This window comes from Strongylocentrotus purpuratus, unplaced genomic scaffold, assembly GCF_000002235.5.
Source record: "Strongylocentrotus purpuratus isolate Spur 01 unplaced genomic scaffold, Spur_5.0 spur5_scaffold_14, whole genome shotgun sequence".
Lineage (NCBI taxonomy): Eukaryota > Metazoa > Echinodermata > Echinoidea > Camarodonta > Strongylocentrotidae > Strongylocentrotus > Strongylocentrotus purpuratus.
This window is the reverse complement of record NW_022145599.1, coordinates 6,894,758-6,910,621: the sequence shown is the minus strand read 5'-3', so window position 1 is coordinate 6,910,621 and position 15,864 is coordinate 6,894,758. Positions and strand designations below refer to the sequence as shown.

At 39.7% G+C, this 15,864-nt stretch overlaps 2 protein-coding genes across 2 annotated transcripts; both read left to right on the top strand.

The window, feature by feature from the left end:
* The first annotated feature begins 4,926 nt into the window (after positions 1-4,926).
* On the top strand, positions 4,927-7,491 carry LOC105443206 (leucine-rich repeat-containing G-protein coupled receptor 4-like). The gene is made up of 2 exons (XM_030984969.1): positions 4,927-6,160; positions 6,767-7,491. Exons 1-2 carry the CDS (start codon positions 4,927-4,929, stop codon positions 7,489-7,491), a joined length of 1,959 nt encoding a protein of 652 aa, XP_030840829.1.
* A 4,715-nt stretch (positions 7,492-12,206) lies between these two features.
* On the top strand, positions 12,207-13,901 carry LOC115923716 (cystine/glutamate transporter-like). The gene is made up of 2 exons (XM_030984968.1): positions 12,207-13,334; positions 13,786-13,901. Exons 1-2 carry the CDS (start codon positions 12,851-12,853, stop codon positions 13,899-13,901), a joined length of 600 nt encoding a protein of 199 aa, XP_030840828.1. The 5' UTR covers positions 12,207-12,850.
* The last annotated feature ends 1,963 nt before the right edge of the window (positions 13,902-15,864 follow it).

The following is a 15,864-nucleotide window of genomic DNA, read 5'->3' as shown; positions in this document are numbered from 1 at the left end:
TAGACGGGAATAGACAAATTCGCAGAAGCTACATTAGTCTTACTGTTTAGTGTGTTCATGGACCTATTACGGATGGACATTCCACGTGATTCTTTCTTTGATCCAATGATAGTCGCCGCCTTCTGATTATGTGCATCTTAATTAATGAGAACATTCAGCTGTTTTAACAATAACGACTGCGTAAGCATTTTCGGTCATTGACAAAGGAGCAGTTTCCCTCTTTTGGGTTTTGTTTGGATGGTGTGCTCTGTAAGAGTGTGTCTTAAATAAAAGCATCCCCAATGGGGAGCAGCAAAGTTGAAAAGCAGACGATTTTGGTGATATGAAATGTATTATTTCTGATTCGCAAACTTTCGCACACATCTATAACCTTATAAAACAACTAGAAGGCCATGATCTGTATCAGCCCTGTGCGTTGTAACTCTGGGATATTATGAGGAAATAGGGGGAAACGGGATTCTAAATCACAACCAAAAAATCCAAAAATAACCTCTATCTGGTAATATCAACATGTTTTTCAAAATAAAATACATGTACAGTACACGGAACAACAATTTCCGATTATAAGCCAGAACTGCACATCTATTTTCCATGATTTAAGCGAGGTATTATCTTCTGCGCATGTAGATTAACATGTGTAAAATCACTATCTTGATTCTGTCCCGGCTTTTTGGCGGTGACCATCATGAGATCAAAGTAAAGAAACATGTAGGGAATGTTATTGAGACGACATTGACGGAGACAATCACGATGAATTCGTTAAGAAAACGAGGAATGTCCATCCGTAATAGGTCCATGGTGTGTTTGAGTTTCGTTTCTTTCTTTGTTGGTTTATTAAGTTAATTCAATTCTCGCTACCCCAAATAGCGATTCTGCCGAGATCCGGGGAAAATCCTGAAAACGCGCATTGCATTATGGGATAGCTTTTCGACATTACAGCTTCCTGTGCAGGCGTTCGTGATCACAACCCTCTCTTTCACGGTAGAGTTTAACGGCCTTTTGTGCTAAAGTCACTAATTCTGCCCGAAGCTTTTCATTGCATATTATAATCTGTACAAATTACACTGATTGGCATCGATTTTAGCGTGCGTGAAAACTCTGCACAGCGAACACAGGCGCTAGCGCCAGCGGGATGGGACTCTATACCGGAAGTTGTAGTGACGACCCGAGAGAGTGAAAATTACCTCGTCTCGCGAATTTCGAGATTTTCGTACCTATTTAGGGTAGCGAGAATTAAAACAACTACAAGCAGGGGTGGATTCGGGATTTCTTCAGGGGTAGCGGCACGATTAAAAAGTATGACATAATCAGGAGAGGCAATTTTTGTGTGTACCTAATGCAGTTCAATTAGGTTTAAAGGGCCTGATTCTCCCCTGAAACCCAACCGTCTTAAATCCGCCATTGGAGTGGGTGCCAAAATCATGGCCAAAACTCCCGTTTAATTATTTATCACTGTTATTGTTTTATTCTTCACACTACCATTAAAGGTAGTGTATCCCATTTGTAGCCACCATCAAATTCTGTAGAACTTTGCAGGAATTATGAATATGTCGCGTATGTCCTATCTGTGAAATTTAAACGCTAGCAGTGTCTTAGTATTCAAATTATGCAAGGAAACCCATTCATTTTCTAGACTTTGATGTCAGACACAATTGAGTGACTGACTAGCCTCTTGTTTCTTTGGTAATAACATACACTAAATGAGCTGTAAAGGGTACATGAGCATTTGCCTACATCAATAACCCACTACTTGTAATGGCCAAAATTAAACTGAATGAATCTTTGCGCTGCACAAAACGTATACCATTCGGTACAAGGGTCAGACTATCAGAAAATCAGACTATTTAATAAAACTAGCGCGCTCGCTAAAATCGTCACACCCCCTCTAGCGACCCTTATAATTGATTCTGATCCTGACTTAAAAGTATGTGATTCGTTTTCAATTTCTACTTCCAATTTTCAATACAAGATAACTGTTAAAAAATGCCTCCTCCTAATTCCGCACTGAAATCAGGGTCTTGCTTAAAGGGGAAAGAAGGGGGGGGGGGGTAGAAGTTGTAAATTTGTACCATTATTTTTCCCCTTGAAATCCCGATATATATGTTACACTAGTTCATAGTGTGACAGTACAACGTCCTGGACGGTAATTTCATATAAATACAGTTTTTGGATAGCTGTCGATAGACAGTTCTCTCTGAAAGCTTACAGACAATTAAATAGGAAAGTTTGGTAGTTCACCTGTCGTGTTAAAAACAAAAAATTAAGAGATAAATATTTTTAAACAAAGAGAGAGAGAGAGGCCCCTCCATATTCCACTTTTGTTGTTGTTTTCTTTTAATTTAACATATTCAAACAAATTGATAGAAGGTATTCACTTTCTGTTTTGTACCATTTGTTTTTTTGAAATCATTGCATGATGTTAAATAATTATATGTGAAATATGGAATATTAAGCTGAAACTGAAATATCTGACATCGTATCAAGAAGACAAGAAAAACAAAGAAATAAACCAAACACGCAAGCAAACAAAAATACATGTAAAAGGTAATAGAGCTGATATGCTCTCGTTCGTGTATAATTATTATGGTCCTTCAACTATCGTTGTTCACCATATACTACAATTGTATTAAACATTACATATTAATCATCCATGTATAATTCAGGTATCCTCTCTTGTTATTCAACTCCCTCTGTGTGTGCGTGTGGATGTGGATCATGTGTGTGCGCGCGCGTGTGTATGTGTGTGGGGGTGCGCGTGGGTGTACAGCAGTGTGAGTGTGTGTTTGTGTGTCCTAACATACTGTACATTGAATGGCGTGTGGCAATATTTCCATGTCTTTGTTCAGCAGACACTTTTGACAGTTGTTACAAGATTCAAGCACATTAATATGTTAATTGTTCATTCTCTAGTCTCTATCACGGTGAAATTTTTGAAAAATCATTAAAAATATAAAAATAAATCAAACTCCATGCAAAATATGGACACAATTTGAAACCTTTGCATACTGCTGAGTTAAGTGATACGAAACAAGCTAAAGGATGCATTCATCTCATTTATGTATTTCATTACCAAAACTCACTTTGACCTTTAAGATATATTATTGGATCAAAGCCAGAAGGGCATTATCTATGTGTTAAAGGACAAGAATTAATGCCCTTCTGGCTCCAAACAGACGGTATTCAAATTAGGGATAAATACTCCGTGCACAGAATCTTAGCTACCAAGCACGCACTTGTAAGGCAGAGTAATCCCTTAAAATTCAAATTTTCAAGATGACGTCATTTCGGCCTTGGCCATCAGAAACCTTCCGATTTAAGCAGGGCTCCCACTTAGCCGAGTTGGAGACTCGAGTTGTGGCGAGCTGGCGCGATCTTATGGCAAGCCGTTTTTATTATTAATTGATATCAATAAATCAATTCTTGTTATCAAGAAATAATTTTATGTTGTAAAGTAATGGTAATTCTTGATATCAAGAATTCGATTTCGTGATATCAGGAATTCGATTTCGTGATATCAAGAATTGAATTCTTGATATCAAACATATGTTTTAATGATGAAACTGCTTGCCATAATTATGATCGCGCCAGCTCGCCACAACTCGAGTCTCAAGCGCAACTCGGCTAAGTGGGAGCCCGGCTTAAGTCTCAACTCTGTCCTTATGATTTCTAACATAAATTGTTTATATGATTAATTTCTGTGATGAATATAAGCCAATAGAACTTCATTTGCATAAGCAAGATAACATGTATAATGGCCTTAGCACACCTTGACGATGTAGCCAGCGTATGCCAACGTATCAAAATTTCTCTAAAACGCTGGCATACGCTAACAATCGATGTTTGTTTTTTCAATGTTGGGCGTATACATAGCGTATTCTTAACGAGTTAGACGTATACATAACGTATGTTGACTTATCGTGCACGAAATCGGCTAGCTTTTTGAATCAATATGAAGGGAATTATTGCATTATGATTTCCTGTTAATTAGTTAATTCCTGCTTTAACTATATGCCATAAATAAAGGCTGAACTTTTTTTAGGGGGGGGGGGGGGTTGAGTGGGGGTGATAAATAGATAGGTATCCCAGAATTATTTTTGGATAATTCCCCACCATGTTACAACTTTCTCAAAACTTAATAATTTCTTCACCTTCATCAGCTTGATCAGGTAGATCATACGAGCGTAAGATGAGAACGCCTACTTCAGAAATTGTTTCCGTTCTATCACATTAATCATGTTAAATCTGTTAATTCTTATCTGCGATTTTTTGTTATGTGGTATTTCAATATACCACTTCAACATAACTGGAAACAGAAAGACCGTGTAATGATGATATTGATTTTCAGCACAATGTCTGTTTAAAGAGTTTCAGGTTTCTATTGCCGACTAATAGGCTAATTTATTTAATGTCGGTGTTAACCTCCATTTGATATCAAATATTCCCCTTTGTGTTCTTCAACACATAACTGTTATAATATCTCATATGGTTTCGCGTGGGACTTTATTACTTGTAAATGTTTAAATGTTTGTACCGAAAATGCAATACGACTTTTGGTTTCGAATGAAAATATTCATAATAATTGTTATTGTATCCCGAACCTATATATTAGTCTTGATTACCAATTTAGAACATGATAATCACGATTTTTTTTTAGGGAAAACAAATCCGAGCGCCTTTTCGCAGCTCAGAATTAGGCTGACCCTCTGCAGCATAGAATACAAATTTGTTGTTTATTCTTCTATGAGCTTGTGTTAGCATATATTCAAGAGCGATACATAATCTTTCGACAAAGGTGTACCTTTTCTTTTTCAGAGGTGATATATTGACGTCATGGAAAACGGAAAATTTGTGTACCCCTTGCTCATCACTTGTCTCCTCGTCAGCTCGTCCTTTCAATCTTTACATCGACACGATAGGAGTTCAGCGATGACATCCTTAACACTGGACATGGACAACTCTTTCCATGGATGCGATCAGAACCTTGAACTTAAAGAAGCTTCTTGCAGCAAAAAAGACCTGGACACGGTTCCCCAGAATCTTTCTGAAGATACCGAGGTGCTTGACTTGTCTGAGAACAATATCACCAAACTCTTGAACTCCTCGTTTGAAGTATACCCTCTAATCAACTCCTTGGACATTTCTTTCAACGATGTAAGAGCGATAGAATCCGCCGCTTTTTACCCCCTCAAGGGCTTAATGTACCTGTTTCTAGCCTTTAACGAAAATCTTGTGCTTCCAGCAACAGGCGTCTTTATGATGTCTACACAGCTTTCCTTTCTCGATTTAACGTCAACATACTTGAAGTCGCTCCCCATTGACACTTTTAAATGGATTCCACATCTAGATACTGCTTTTCTGTTCTACAACCGGCTCTCCTCCATCAATGTAAGTTCTTGTGACATGGCCGACAATGTAATCATGATTGGTAATCGACTAAAACACCTTACGACGAGAGATTTCATATTTGTGTGCCACACTGATATTCTAGATATTAGAGGAAACCGTATCCAATCAGTAGACCCTGATGTGATCGCATCACTACATGTTCACTCCTTGGTGCTAGGTGGCTACCCTTTGAGTTACGAGGTGTTAGCGAACATCGTCCTCGGAATTTCAAAATCAGACATCGAACAGCTAACAATCGAGGAAGGTTCTGTTGGTGCGTTTCCTAAAGGTTTCTTTGATCCTCTGCGCGATTCTTCTCTCTCTGTTCTGGATTTCAACAGCAACAAACTGAATAGCCTCCATCCTTTAGTCTTCTCAAATTTAACAAAAGTCAGACAATTCAGTTTCAGTAATAACAAACTCCCCATAGACGAAATTCAACCAGACCTTTTCGATGGTATGAATGCATTAAAGATACTGGCAATCAACGACAACCGAGTAAGACAAATAAACCCTAACAATCAGACTTGGACAGTGGACTTATTGGAGTTTGACTTATCCGGTAATCTGTGTACAGAAATATCTGCATCTGTATTTCACGGATTAGGAAATTTAACTTTCTTAGACATGAGCTCGAACAAACACCTTTCTGTCTTTGAGCTGACGGCCTTTTCGGGACTTGACCATATTCAAACCATTGATTTGACCGGAAGTCGTGTAACAGTTCTGGAATTGAACACCCCGATATTAAGATCACTTTCCCTAAACTCTCTCCGTTCATTCTTGCTTCCTTTGCGGCCAGGAAAATCTTTTCAAAATTTACAATCCCTTGTTAATTGAGACATGAAAGACTCTCAGATTCACCTGGGGAACATATGGAATGCATATAGCAACGTATCTCTTTTCGATGGATTGTTGGCTCTTAATCATTTGAATTTGAGTAGTAACCATTTCCTGAATTTTGTATATTCAGGGATATTCCGGCATCTCTCTGTTTTACAAGAACTTAATCTAGACTACTGCGATATTACATATATACATCCTCGTGTCTTCTTGGGGCTGGAATCGCTTCAGAAGTTGAGTTTGAAAGGAAACAACATCCAGCATATTCATGATGATATATTGTCGGGGTTAGGTCGAATAAAAAGTATCAACTTAGAAGGAAACGGTATCAAGTACTTGGAGGAGCTAATGTTCTCAAATAACTGGAAGCTCACTAATCTTTCCTTGGCCAACAACAGATTAACGCGCCTTAATAAAAGCACTTTCAAGCCGATCTTTTCCTCCATTTCATCACTTGATTTATCAATGAACCCAATTAATTGCAACTGTGATCTAAAGTGGCTTATTGATTGGTTAAATGAACCTATACGCCTGATAGACAAGGAAAATACTATCTGTTCGTCTGCATCTCTGGACCCTCTTCGTGAGAAACCCCTGCTTGATTTTGATCCAAATGAACTCTGTATAATGAACTATGGTCTATTCTCTCTGATTCCCCTTGCCTCCATTAGCTTGATTGTAATCAGCGTGCTGGTGTATCACTACCGATGGCAGTTGAGGTACAAACTATTTCTCCTGAAACTGGCCGCAGTTGGCTATAGAGAGATGCTAGACGCTCGAGACCCCATTGACTACGAGTTTGACGTGACCATCATTTTCTACGACGATGACGAAGAATGGATTCGAGAACAGCTCCGACCGGCTCTCGGAGAACGGCTTCCACAGTTTCAGAGGAACGTCTTCGGTGACGAAGACCTTGTATTGGGTATGCATTACTTAGATTCCGTCGATTACGTGGTGAGCCATAGTTATAAGACCATCATAGTGCTTAGCAGAGCTGCTGTGCACGACCACTGGTTCATACTCAAGTTCCGTACAGCCATGGACCACGTGAGTGACACTCTGACTGAATTCGTAGTCGTGGTTTTCCTCGAAGACATCCCAGATGATGAAATGCCATTCTTGGCGAGGTTGTACCTCAGTGATGGCAGACCCTATATTCACTGGACTGAGAACGTGAGAGGACAAGAATATTTCTGGGATGAATTGACCAAAAATCTGACCATTAATCTGAGAACGAATGACTTGATCCCAAACGAGTAGCAGTCATGTAGGAATCTAGAGAAGCGTGTGATGGTTATCAGTAATGCAAGTGGTAGTAGCAGCAGTAATATTTAAAGTTGTAATAGTAGTAGTAGTAGTAGTAGCAGGAGCAATGACATCAGTAGTAGTAGTAGTAGTAGTAGTAGTAGTAGTAGTAGTAGTAGTAGTAGTAGTAATGATGGCAGTAGTAACATAATCGCGCTGCTCATACTGTTACTATTATACTATTATTCTCATATAATTGTCTTTTTAATGTTCTCTTTCACTATCAGCAGTATCATTATTATTTTTATTATCGTTATCATTTTTATTGTTATCCTCATCATCACCATCACCACTATCCTCATTTATGTTGTTCTCGTTTCTGTTAAAGTATCCATTGATATTAAAATCGGTTAGAATATCGGTTAGATAATAGGCAATCATAGACTTAAACGTGTATCCACGTAGTATAATGGCTTTATGACATGGTTAAATATAGATTTATATAGGCCTAGTACCTGTATCGGCAGTTTCTTTCTATTTTTCAATATAAGGATTACAATCACAATGACTGTGATTTAATTACTTCATAATATTTGCTGAATAAGAGAATTAGCATTTAAAGGTTTCTACTATACTGATTCCTATTACTCTAAGGCTGAGCGCATACCACACGAACTGACTGCGATCCGATTTCGGAAGAATTTACAACAGCATTTGAACATTCCAACATGTACAATCTCAATGATCGAGAATCTGATTATTTATGTAATTAATAAAATCTAACTTGTAGGGGATTTCAAGCTTTCTTGACGGAGGAAAAGCTAAATCAGCTCAGAATCTTAGTGACGTCATACCAGTATAGCGATTGTCCACGATTTAAAGCCGATCCGGAATTAATTGTGTCTAGAAGGCTTATAGGCACTACAATTTTGTTGTTAGTATTCTTATGATCATTATTTACAATCTAAATCTGAAAACATTCTTTGTTTACATTTTCATAACTCATATAATTGCCATTTCTTCAGGAATCAGATCGCAGTCGGATTGTGTATTGTGCGCCGGTAAGTTTAAGTGTAATTGTAAGTTTTTGTGAAGAAGTGAATCTCTTCAAGCAAAAACCCATGTCCATGAAACCTCTTTAACGACGACCTTTTTGAAGACTCTGGTTTGGAACACTACACGATGAGTTATATTGATAATTCGAGGTAAAAGTAGGGGTTTTTCTCATTGTCTCAGTAGCTGTTTTACAAAAGTATATTTTCAATCTCTCGATGACAGTGAGATTTCCTCAAGAATACCTATCTCTGAAAATATAGATATTCTCGCCATCGAACATGTCGAATATGACTGTGGACTAGCTTAGTGCTTTATTTATACATGTATGTACATTCCTGTAAATTATGCTAGTCACAACAAAATGTGCTTGTTTTCAATAGCATTTGTAATACTTTCACATTTTTGTATGATAGTTCACCTTTTCAGTGTAAAAACGCTGTGTCAAAGGAATTTAATATCGTATTACAGCAAAATTAATGTGTACATGTGTTTCTCACAGTTGAGACGAAAGGGTCGCAACTATATAATAATAAATAATATTTAATTTCATATAGCGCTTAATACAAATGTCTCTAAGCGCTTTACAAATATACTATTACCCCGATCATTGGATTCAGTGCTTGCCCGCGCACAATGTGTGCACAATCTCCACTCCCTGGGGAGCATTCCAGCCAGGCGTTACATGACGCTCAAAAACTGACCAACAATGACGGTCGCATCCTACCGGGTACCCATTTAACACCTGGGTGGAGAGTAGCAAGTCCAGGTTAATATCTTGCCAAAGGATATTAGTGCCGTGTCGGGATTCGAACCCTCGACCTTCGCATCTCCAAGTCAAGCTATGGATGTACGGAGCGAGAAAGGAGGAGGATGGGGGTGTCCCCGTCCAATTTGAGCATTTTTTAAATATGATAATCAGCGTTGTATTGTACTTTCGAAGTAACTGACCTGGGCTCTGTTTCATACAACCTATAACATATTGCTCTCAGCCATTCAAATGCCACCATTTCAGTAGCTCATAACAGTTATTCTAGCTTGTTATTAATTGAATATAAGTTTTATGAAACAGGGCACGCGATCCCTTTCCTTGTCTATTAATATAAGCACATGGAGAAACTTGAGAATCTGAAAATATGAGATAGATAGTTATAGTAGTAGTCGCTCTATGCAGAGCGAATTTATTTAATTTGCCACGTAATATACACTATGAATACGACATACAAAGATAGCGGACAAAATATACAGTTCCTCAGGTAGACAAAGGAACATCCCTTCACTGCTATTATGTAAAAAGGTGAATATGCATGTGACACCTGTTCTACACATTTTTACATAATAGCAGTGAAGGGATGTTCATTTATGTACCTGAGGAACTGTATATTTTGTCCGCTTTCATTGTCAGTCATGTTCATAGTGATAAACAATGGCAAGATAATCACAATAATAAACATAATGATATAACAGAAAACTAGCATTGACATATCTTTGACATTGTTTTTTGTTAGTTTTGTAATGCAAACTTATTTAGTTACAAGAGCTGAAAAACGAACCTACTCGGAAGCAATGCTTGTTAGGTGTAGGTTCGCACAATAATCATTTAAATTGTATAAATTCATAACTGAATTTTGAAAGATGACAGACTCAAAGAAAAAAGACGGACACAATAAACGAAACAAAACCAAATAAGAACAGAAGCTGGATGACAAGATGAGGATGGTAGATGAAGAAAATAAGGGTGAGAGAGTGACAAACAGGGAAAGAGGGAACACGGCAGATGGAGAAGAATTAAAAAAAGAAAAGAGAGAGAGAGAGAGGGGAGAGGGAGAGAGAGAAAGGGGTAGAAAGAGACACAGATAGAGAGAGAGAGAGAGAGAGAGAGAGAGATAGTGTCAGGAGAGGGAGAGAGAGAGAGAGGGGCGAATGGTGGCGAGAATGAGGGAGGAAGAGAGAGAGAGAGAGAGAGAGAGAGTCAGGAGAGGGAGAGAGAGAGGGGGTGGTGGAGGGAATGAGGGAGGGTGATAGAGAGAGAAAGAGGGAGATGGTGGCGGGAGAGGGAGAGAGAGAGGGGGTGGTGGAGGGAATGAGGGAGGGTGATAGAGAGAGAAAGAGGGAGATGGTGGCGGGAGAGGGGGAGAGAGAGGGGGTGGTGGAGGGAATGAGGGAGGGTGATAGAGAGAGAAAGAGGGAGATGGTGGCGGGAGAGGGAGAGAGAGAGGGGGTGGTGGAGGGAATGAGGGAGGGTGATAGAGAGAGAAAGAGGGAGATGGTGGCGGGAGAGGGGGAGAGAGAGAGGGGGTGGTGGAGGGAATGAGGGAGGGTGATAGAGAGAGAAAGAGGGAGATGGTGGCGGGAGAGGGAGAGAGAGAGGGGGTGGTGGAGGGAATGAGGGAGGGTGATAGAGAGAGAAAGAGGGAGATGGTGGCGGGAGAGGGAGAGAGAGAGGGGGTGGTGGAGGGAATGAGGGAGGGTGATAGAGAGAGAAAGAGGGAGATGGTGGCGGGAGAGGGAGAGAGAGAGGGGGTGGTGGAGGGAATGAGGGAGGGTGATAGAGAGAGAAAGAGGGAGATGGTGGCGGGAGAGGGAGTGAGAGAGAGGGGGTGGTGGAGGGAATGAGGGAGGGTGATAGAGAGAGAGAGGGGGTGGTGGAGGGAATGAGGGAGGGTGATAGAGAGAGAAAGAGGGAGATGGTGGCGGGAGAGGGAGAGAGAGAGGGGGTGGTGGAGGGAATGAGGGAGGGTGATAGAGAGAGAAAGAGGGAGATGGTGGCGGGAGAGGGAGAGAGAGAGGGGGTGGTGGAGGGAATGAGGGAGGGTGATAGAGAGAGAAAGAGGGAGATTGTGGCGGGAGAGGGGGGTAGAGAGAGAAAGAGATACAGTGGAGGGAAAGAGGTAGAGAGGAGGAGCGAGAGCGAGAGGGAGCTAGAGAAGGAGAGAGAGAGAGAGAGAGCGCGAAAGAGAGAGAGAGAGAGGGGTGGTGGAGAGAGAGGGAGAGAGAGAAAGAGATAAAAGAGGAAGGGAGAAAGGAGAGGGAGAGAGAACGTGTGTGTGTATGTCTGTATGTGGTTGTGCGTGTGTGCGTATGTGTGTGTGTGTGTGTGTGTGTGTGTTGTGTGTTTGTGAGTGCGCGATCGCGCGCGCTTGCGTAAATTAGTGTGGGCGTGTGCTAGTATGTGATGGCTATCTCCTCGGTACGGATTTACGCCCCTGCCTCTTAGTCGGTTGCGGGATACAAGTCTTATTCATGGTATTTAAGCTCCTTGCAATTGGTTTAGCTGTCATCATCGTCTCTGATTGGGGAAGAAAAGTGGAACGTGTCAAAGTAAAAGGGGCAGCTATCAGAGATAAAAGGGGGCACTCATGAGAAGTGAAAAGTGGCATTTATTACTTAGGAAAAGGGGCGCCTTTCAGATTAGAGTAGGGGTAACTATAAAAGGAGACAAGGTGCATGGGAAAGGGGCACTTATTAGAAAGAAATAGGAGGCACTGATCTGAAGTAAAAAGGGGCATGGCTCCTACCTAAAAAAAGACACTTTTCGGGTACTTTAAAAAGTGCAGAGGTGGGCACTTTGCCCAGGCAACCCCCTCCTCTTGAAGCGCTTCCTTTGCCCCAGTGTGATATCAAGACAAGCAATAAAATATAAGTTTAATGTGTTTGTGATAGGTTTTAACAAGGTCAAATATTTGTTACAAATAGAAGAACCATGTCGTGTTTGCTGTCTCCAGAACACAATGTCTCTTGTGGGCGGAACCCTTTTTTTTTTATTGCCATCACAATATGAACGTATAACCTGCAAACTGCAGAGAAAAACCAGATTCGTACATTTTAATTCTGTTTCGTGAGAAAGAACCTCACGCTGATTGGTACCGGATCGCCTTTACCTCACGGGTGAAAACTGAATGCCTATTGTGGAATCATCAACAGGATTGAAGGACTTTTTCTACCATCATTTGTAATTAAATCGAATTTGTTCATTATTTCTTGGTACGTCTTCAAGTTCCCTAGTATATTTAACATAGAATGAACAACTTTCTCTGTATCTCATCATACTGATCTATATTCAGTGCACTTCATTGGTTATCCTCGTGCAAACTTTGTCTTGATGAGAGCTGAAAGTTGATCCTAGGAAAGGCTCATACGACTCGGAACAAACACTTTCAGTTTACAAGTCTACAATTGGTTTATTCGCTAAGGTTTTTGAACCGTTGACATGTATACACTTCGCTAGGATTAAACCGACAGAGCATATCGTCACGTCGAAAGTACACGTACATAAACCATCATAATTTAAGATCGTTCAAGATTTTTCGGTCTGACTGCAATGGCGCGATTGAGGAAAGCCCCTGGCAAGGGACATCAAAATGAGTCTGTCCAGGATCTTACCGATAGTACTGCTGTTCGTCTAACCCGTCAAGTCACCCTTATAGATAGTGTATCTCTCACAGTTGGTATGATCATAGGATCTGGTATTTTCATCTCTCCAACGAGTGTCCTGGCAAACTCTGGAGGGATAGGCTGGGCTCTCTTCGTCTGGGTTCTTTGTGGCATTCTATCAATGCTTGGAGCACTATGTTATGCGGAGCTTGGGACGACCTTCCCAGTATCTGGGGGAGACTTCTCATACCTACTGGAAGCGTATGGTCCGATCCTGGCCTTTCTAAGACTTTGGACTAGTGTGGTTTCCATCAGGACGGCATCCTCTGCTGTTTTGTCTTTGACGTGTGTAACTTATATTCTCCTGCCGTTCTACCCCAACTGTGACATCCCACCCGTGGTGTTACGCCTGGTTGCAGTCTGTGTACTTTGTAAGTACGGTCCTTGAGCCTACATATACCTCCCCATTATGCTCAGAACCTCTATAAATCGGCAAAAAGGTCGTCGAACAGCCTAACCGTAGCCGCCTGGTTTAGCCCCAAAGCCTAATCAACAGACCCCCCATAAGTCGTATCGATTTTACCCAACTTAGCTACCCCATATTTAATTCTATAGTCTTGAACGTTGCAATTTTTTAGATGTATACCTCGGTGTCAATATATTATTGATGTACTAATGTATTGCATTCTCGCAAGTAGCCACATTATCTTCAGGAATACATAAATATTCTTATTGACCACCTTCCCTGTTTGACAAGGCACAGGAGAAGAAAATTGGAGGCACCCTTCATTGAAAATATTTCAGCAATGAAATCAGATAGCGTGGATACCTAGCTATCTTACAACAGGAATCTATTTTGGTCATTCCTTTGAAATTCTACAGATGCCATCTTTTTCGTGAACAGCCTGAGTGTCCCTCTAAGTCGCAGGATACAAGTCTTATTCACGGTAGCTAAGCTCCTTGTAATTGGTTTAGCTGTCATCATTGTTTCTGATTAGGGAAGAAAAGTGGAACGTGTCAAAGTAAAAAGGGCACCTATCTGAGAAGGAAAAGTGGCATGTATTACTTAGAAAAAGGGGCGCCTTTCAGATTAGAATAGGGGTAACTATAAAAGGAGAAAAGGTGCACACATGGGAAAGGGGCACTTATTAGAAAGAAAAAGGAGGCACTGATCTGAAGTAAAAAGGGGCATTTTTCCTACCTAAAAAAAGACACTTTTCGGGTACTTTAAAAAGTGCAGAGGTGGGATCCTGTTTTGTGAGAAACAGTGGCGTAGACAGGTTCGTACACCTGGGGGGATGACTGGGCTGCCAACGCTAGTGAGGGCGCGAAGCGCCCGAGCGAGGGAGCGAAGCGACCGAGCGGGGGGAGGGTGTGGGAGGTTTTTTTCCCCCCCTCCCACGGTAGGGAGCTTTTGCAATTTTGAACTTGAAATCGTGCAATCTGATGCATACTTAATGAGGTAAAATAACACACACAAGCGTGCACGCACACACACACATACTCACACACACACACACCACATACTCACACACACACACACACACACACATACTACGCCTTGAATGGACAGACATACATCGACAAGATCTACACACCGTGGCATACGAATACGGACTGACACATAGTATTGCATATTGAACCACACTACGTATTTATTTATCTCTGTGAATTTTGCTGTTACACCTCTTTCATGTCTGTACCTTTCTTATTGCACTTTGTATAAATGTATCATGTATGTATTTCATCTTTTGCACAAGCTGCGCCTTGAGCATTTGACTGTCAAGTGGATTGGGCGCCTTATAAATCATATGTATTATTATTATTATTATTCAGAAAAAACCCAATGTCAACTGTGTACACGCAGGTATAGTCTTTGTTGTCTTGATAGGGGTATGTGGTTATGAATGAAAACAGCCTCTGTGGCCATTTGTGAATAGAACACATAAACAACAAACAAATAACGATTAAACTTTGAACAATATGTCTGTTCATTATAAAGCATAATGAATACGTACATACTATGCTTTTTTTTACCTCAAAGAAACAGGCATAGTATCCATAGATGGATATTGGCTGGCGGCTCATTAACATACAGATACAAAAAACATAAACAGTATCACTATGATCCATGGAGTAACAATACTGCTTTGTAAGTTTGTGAAGAAATCGGAACCATAACGGCATTAGGGCATTATTTACTTCTATTTGATCTCAGTCTTATAATAGTAATAATAATAATAATAATAATAATAATAATAATAATAATAATAATAATATAATAATAATAATAATAGTAATAATAATAATAATAATAATAATAATAATAATAATACAAATAAAAAAATAATACTAATACAAATAATAATGCTAATACTAATAGGTTCCTTTTATCTCGCATTTCAAGACAGGGTAATTCACACTGCGCTTTACATGAAACAAACTTCTTTAAACATTTCAAACTTATGTCTTCATGCATCAATCAACATACTTTAAATGAATACAAAACAAAGTGCATCTTAAATAAAACAAAAATAAATAAATAGTTAACAATACAGAAAAGATGTAGCTGCTGCAAGCTTAACAACAAACTAATGTATACCAGTCAGTCCTGATATCAGTATTAGTGTAACAATAGTCATATAGTGGGAGCATGAAGTTGAACAATTCATGATTATACATAATTATATATGTTTGTTTGAATAATACTTGTTATAAAGATAGTAGTATGGTACTCTCTGTCACGAATTATTATGTATACTGTTGTATCACATTCATTTTCTATTCTGTTTTAGAATTGGCTTTCACCGTTTGAATGCGGCTAACAATAAACACAATTACAATATTGATGAGGATTATTATCCCCATCATCATAATTATTATTATTATTGATATTATAATTGTTATCATTATTATTATTACTATTATTATCATCATTATGACTTATTAAGTATGCAAATA

Coding starts and splice junctions, on each gene's coding strand:
- LOC105443206 (XM_030984969.1), top strand. CDS start 4,927: ATGACATCCTTAACACTGGACATGGACAACTCTTTCCATGGATGCGAT. Junction 6,161..6,766: donor ACTTTCCCTAAACTCTCTCC/GTTCATTCTTGC, acceptor TACGCCTGATAG/ACAAGGAAAATACTATCTGT.
- LOC115923716 (XM_030984968.1), top strand. CDS start 12,851: ATGGCGCGATTGAGGAAAGCCCCTGGCAAGGGACATCAAAATGAGTCT. Junction 13,335..13,785: donor GGTTGCAGTCTGTGTACTTT/GTAAGTACGGTC, acceptor GAAATTCTACAG/ATGCCATCTTTTTCGTGAAC.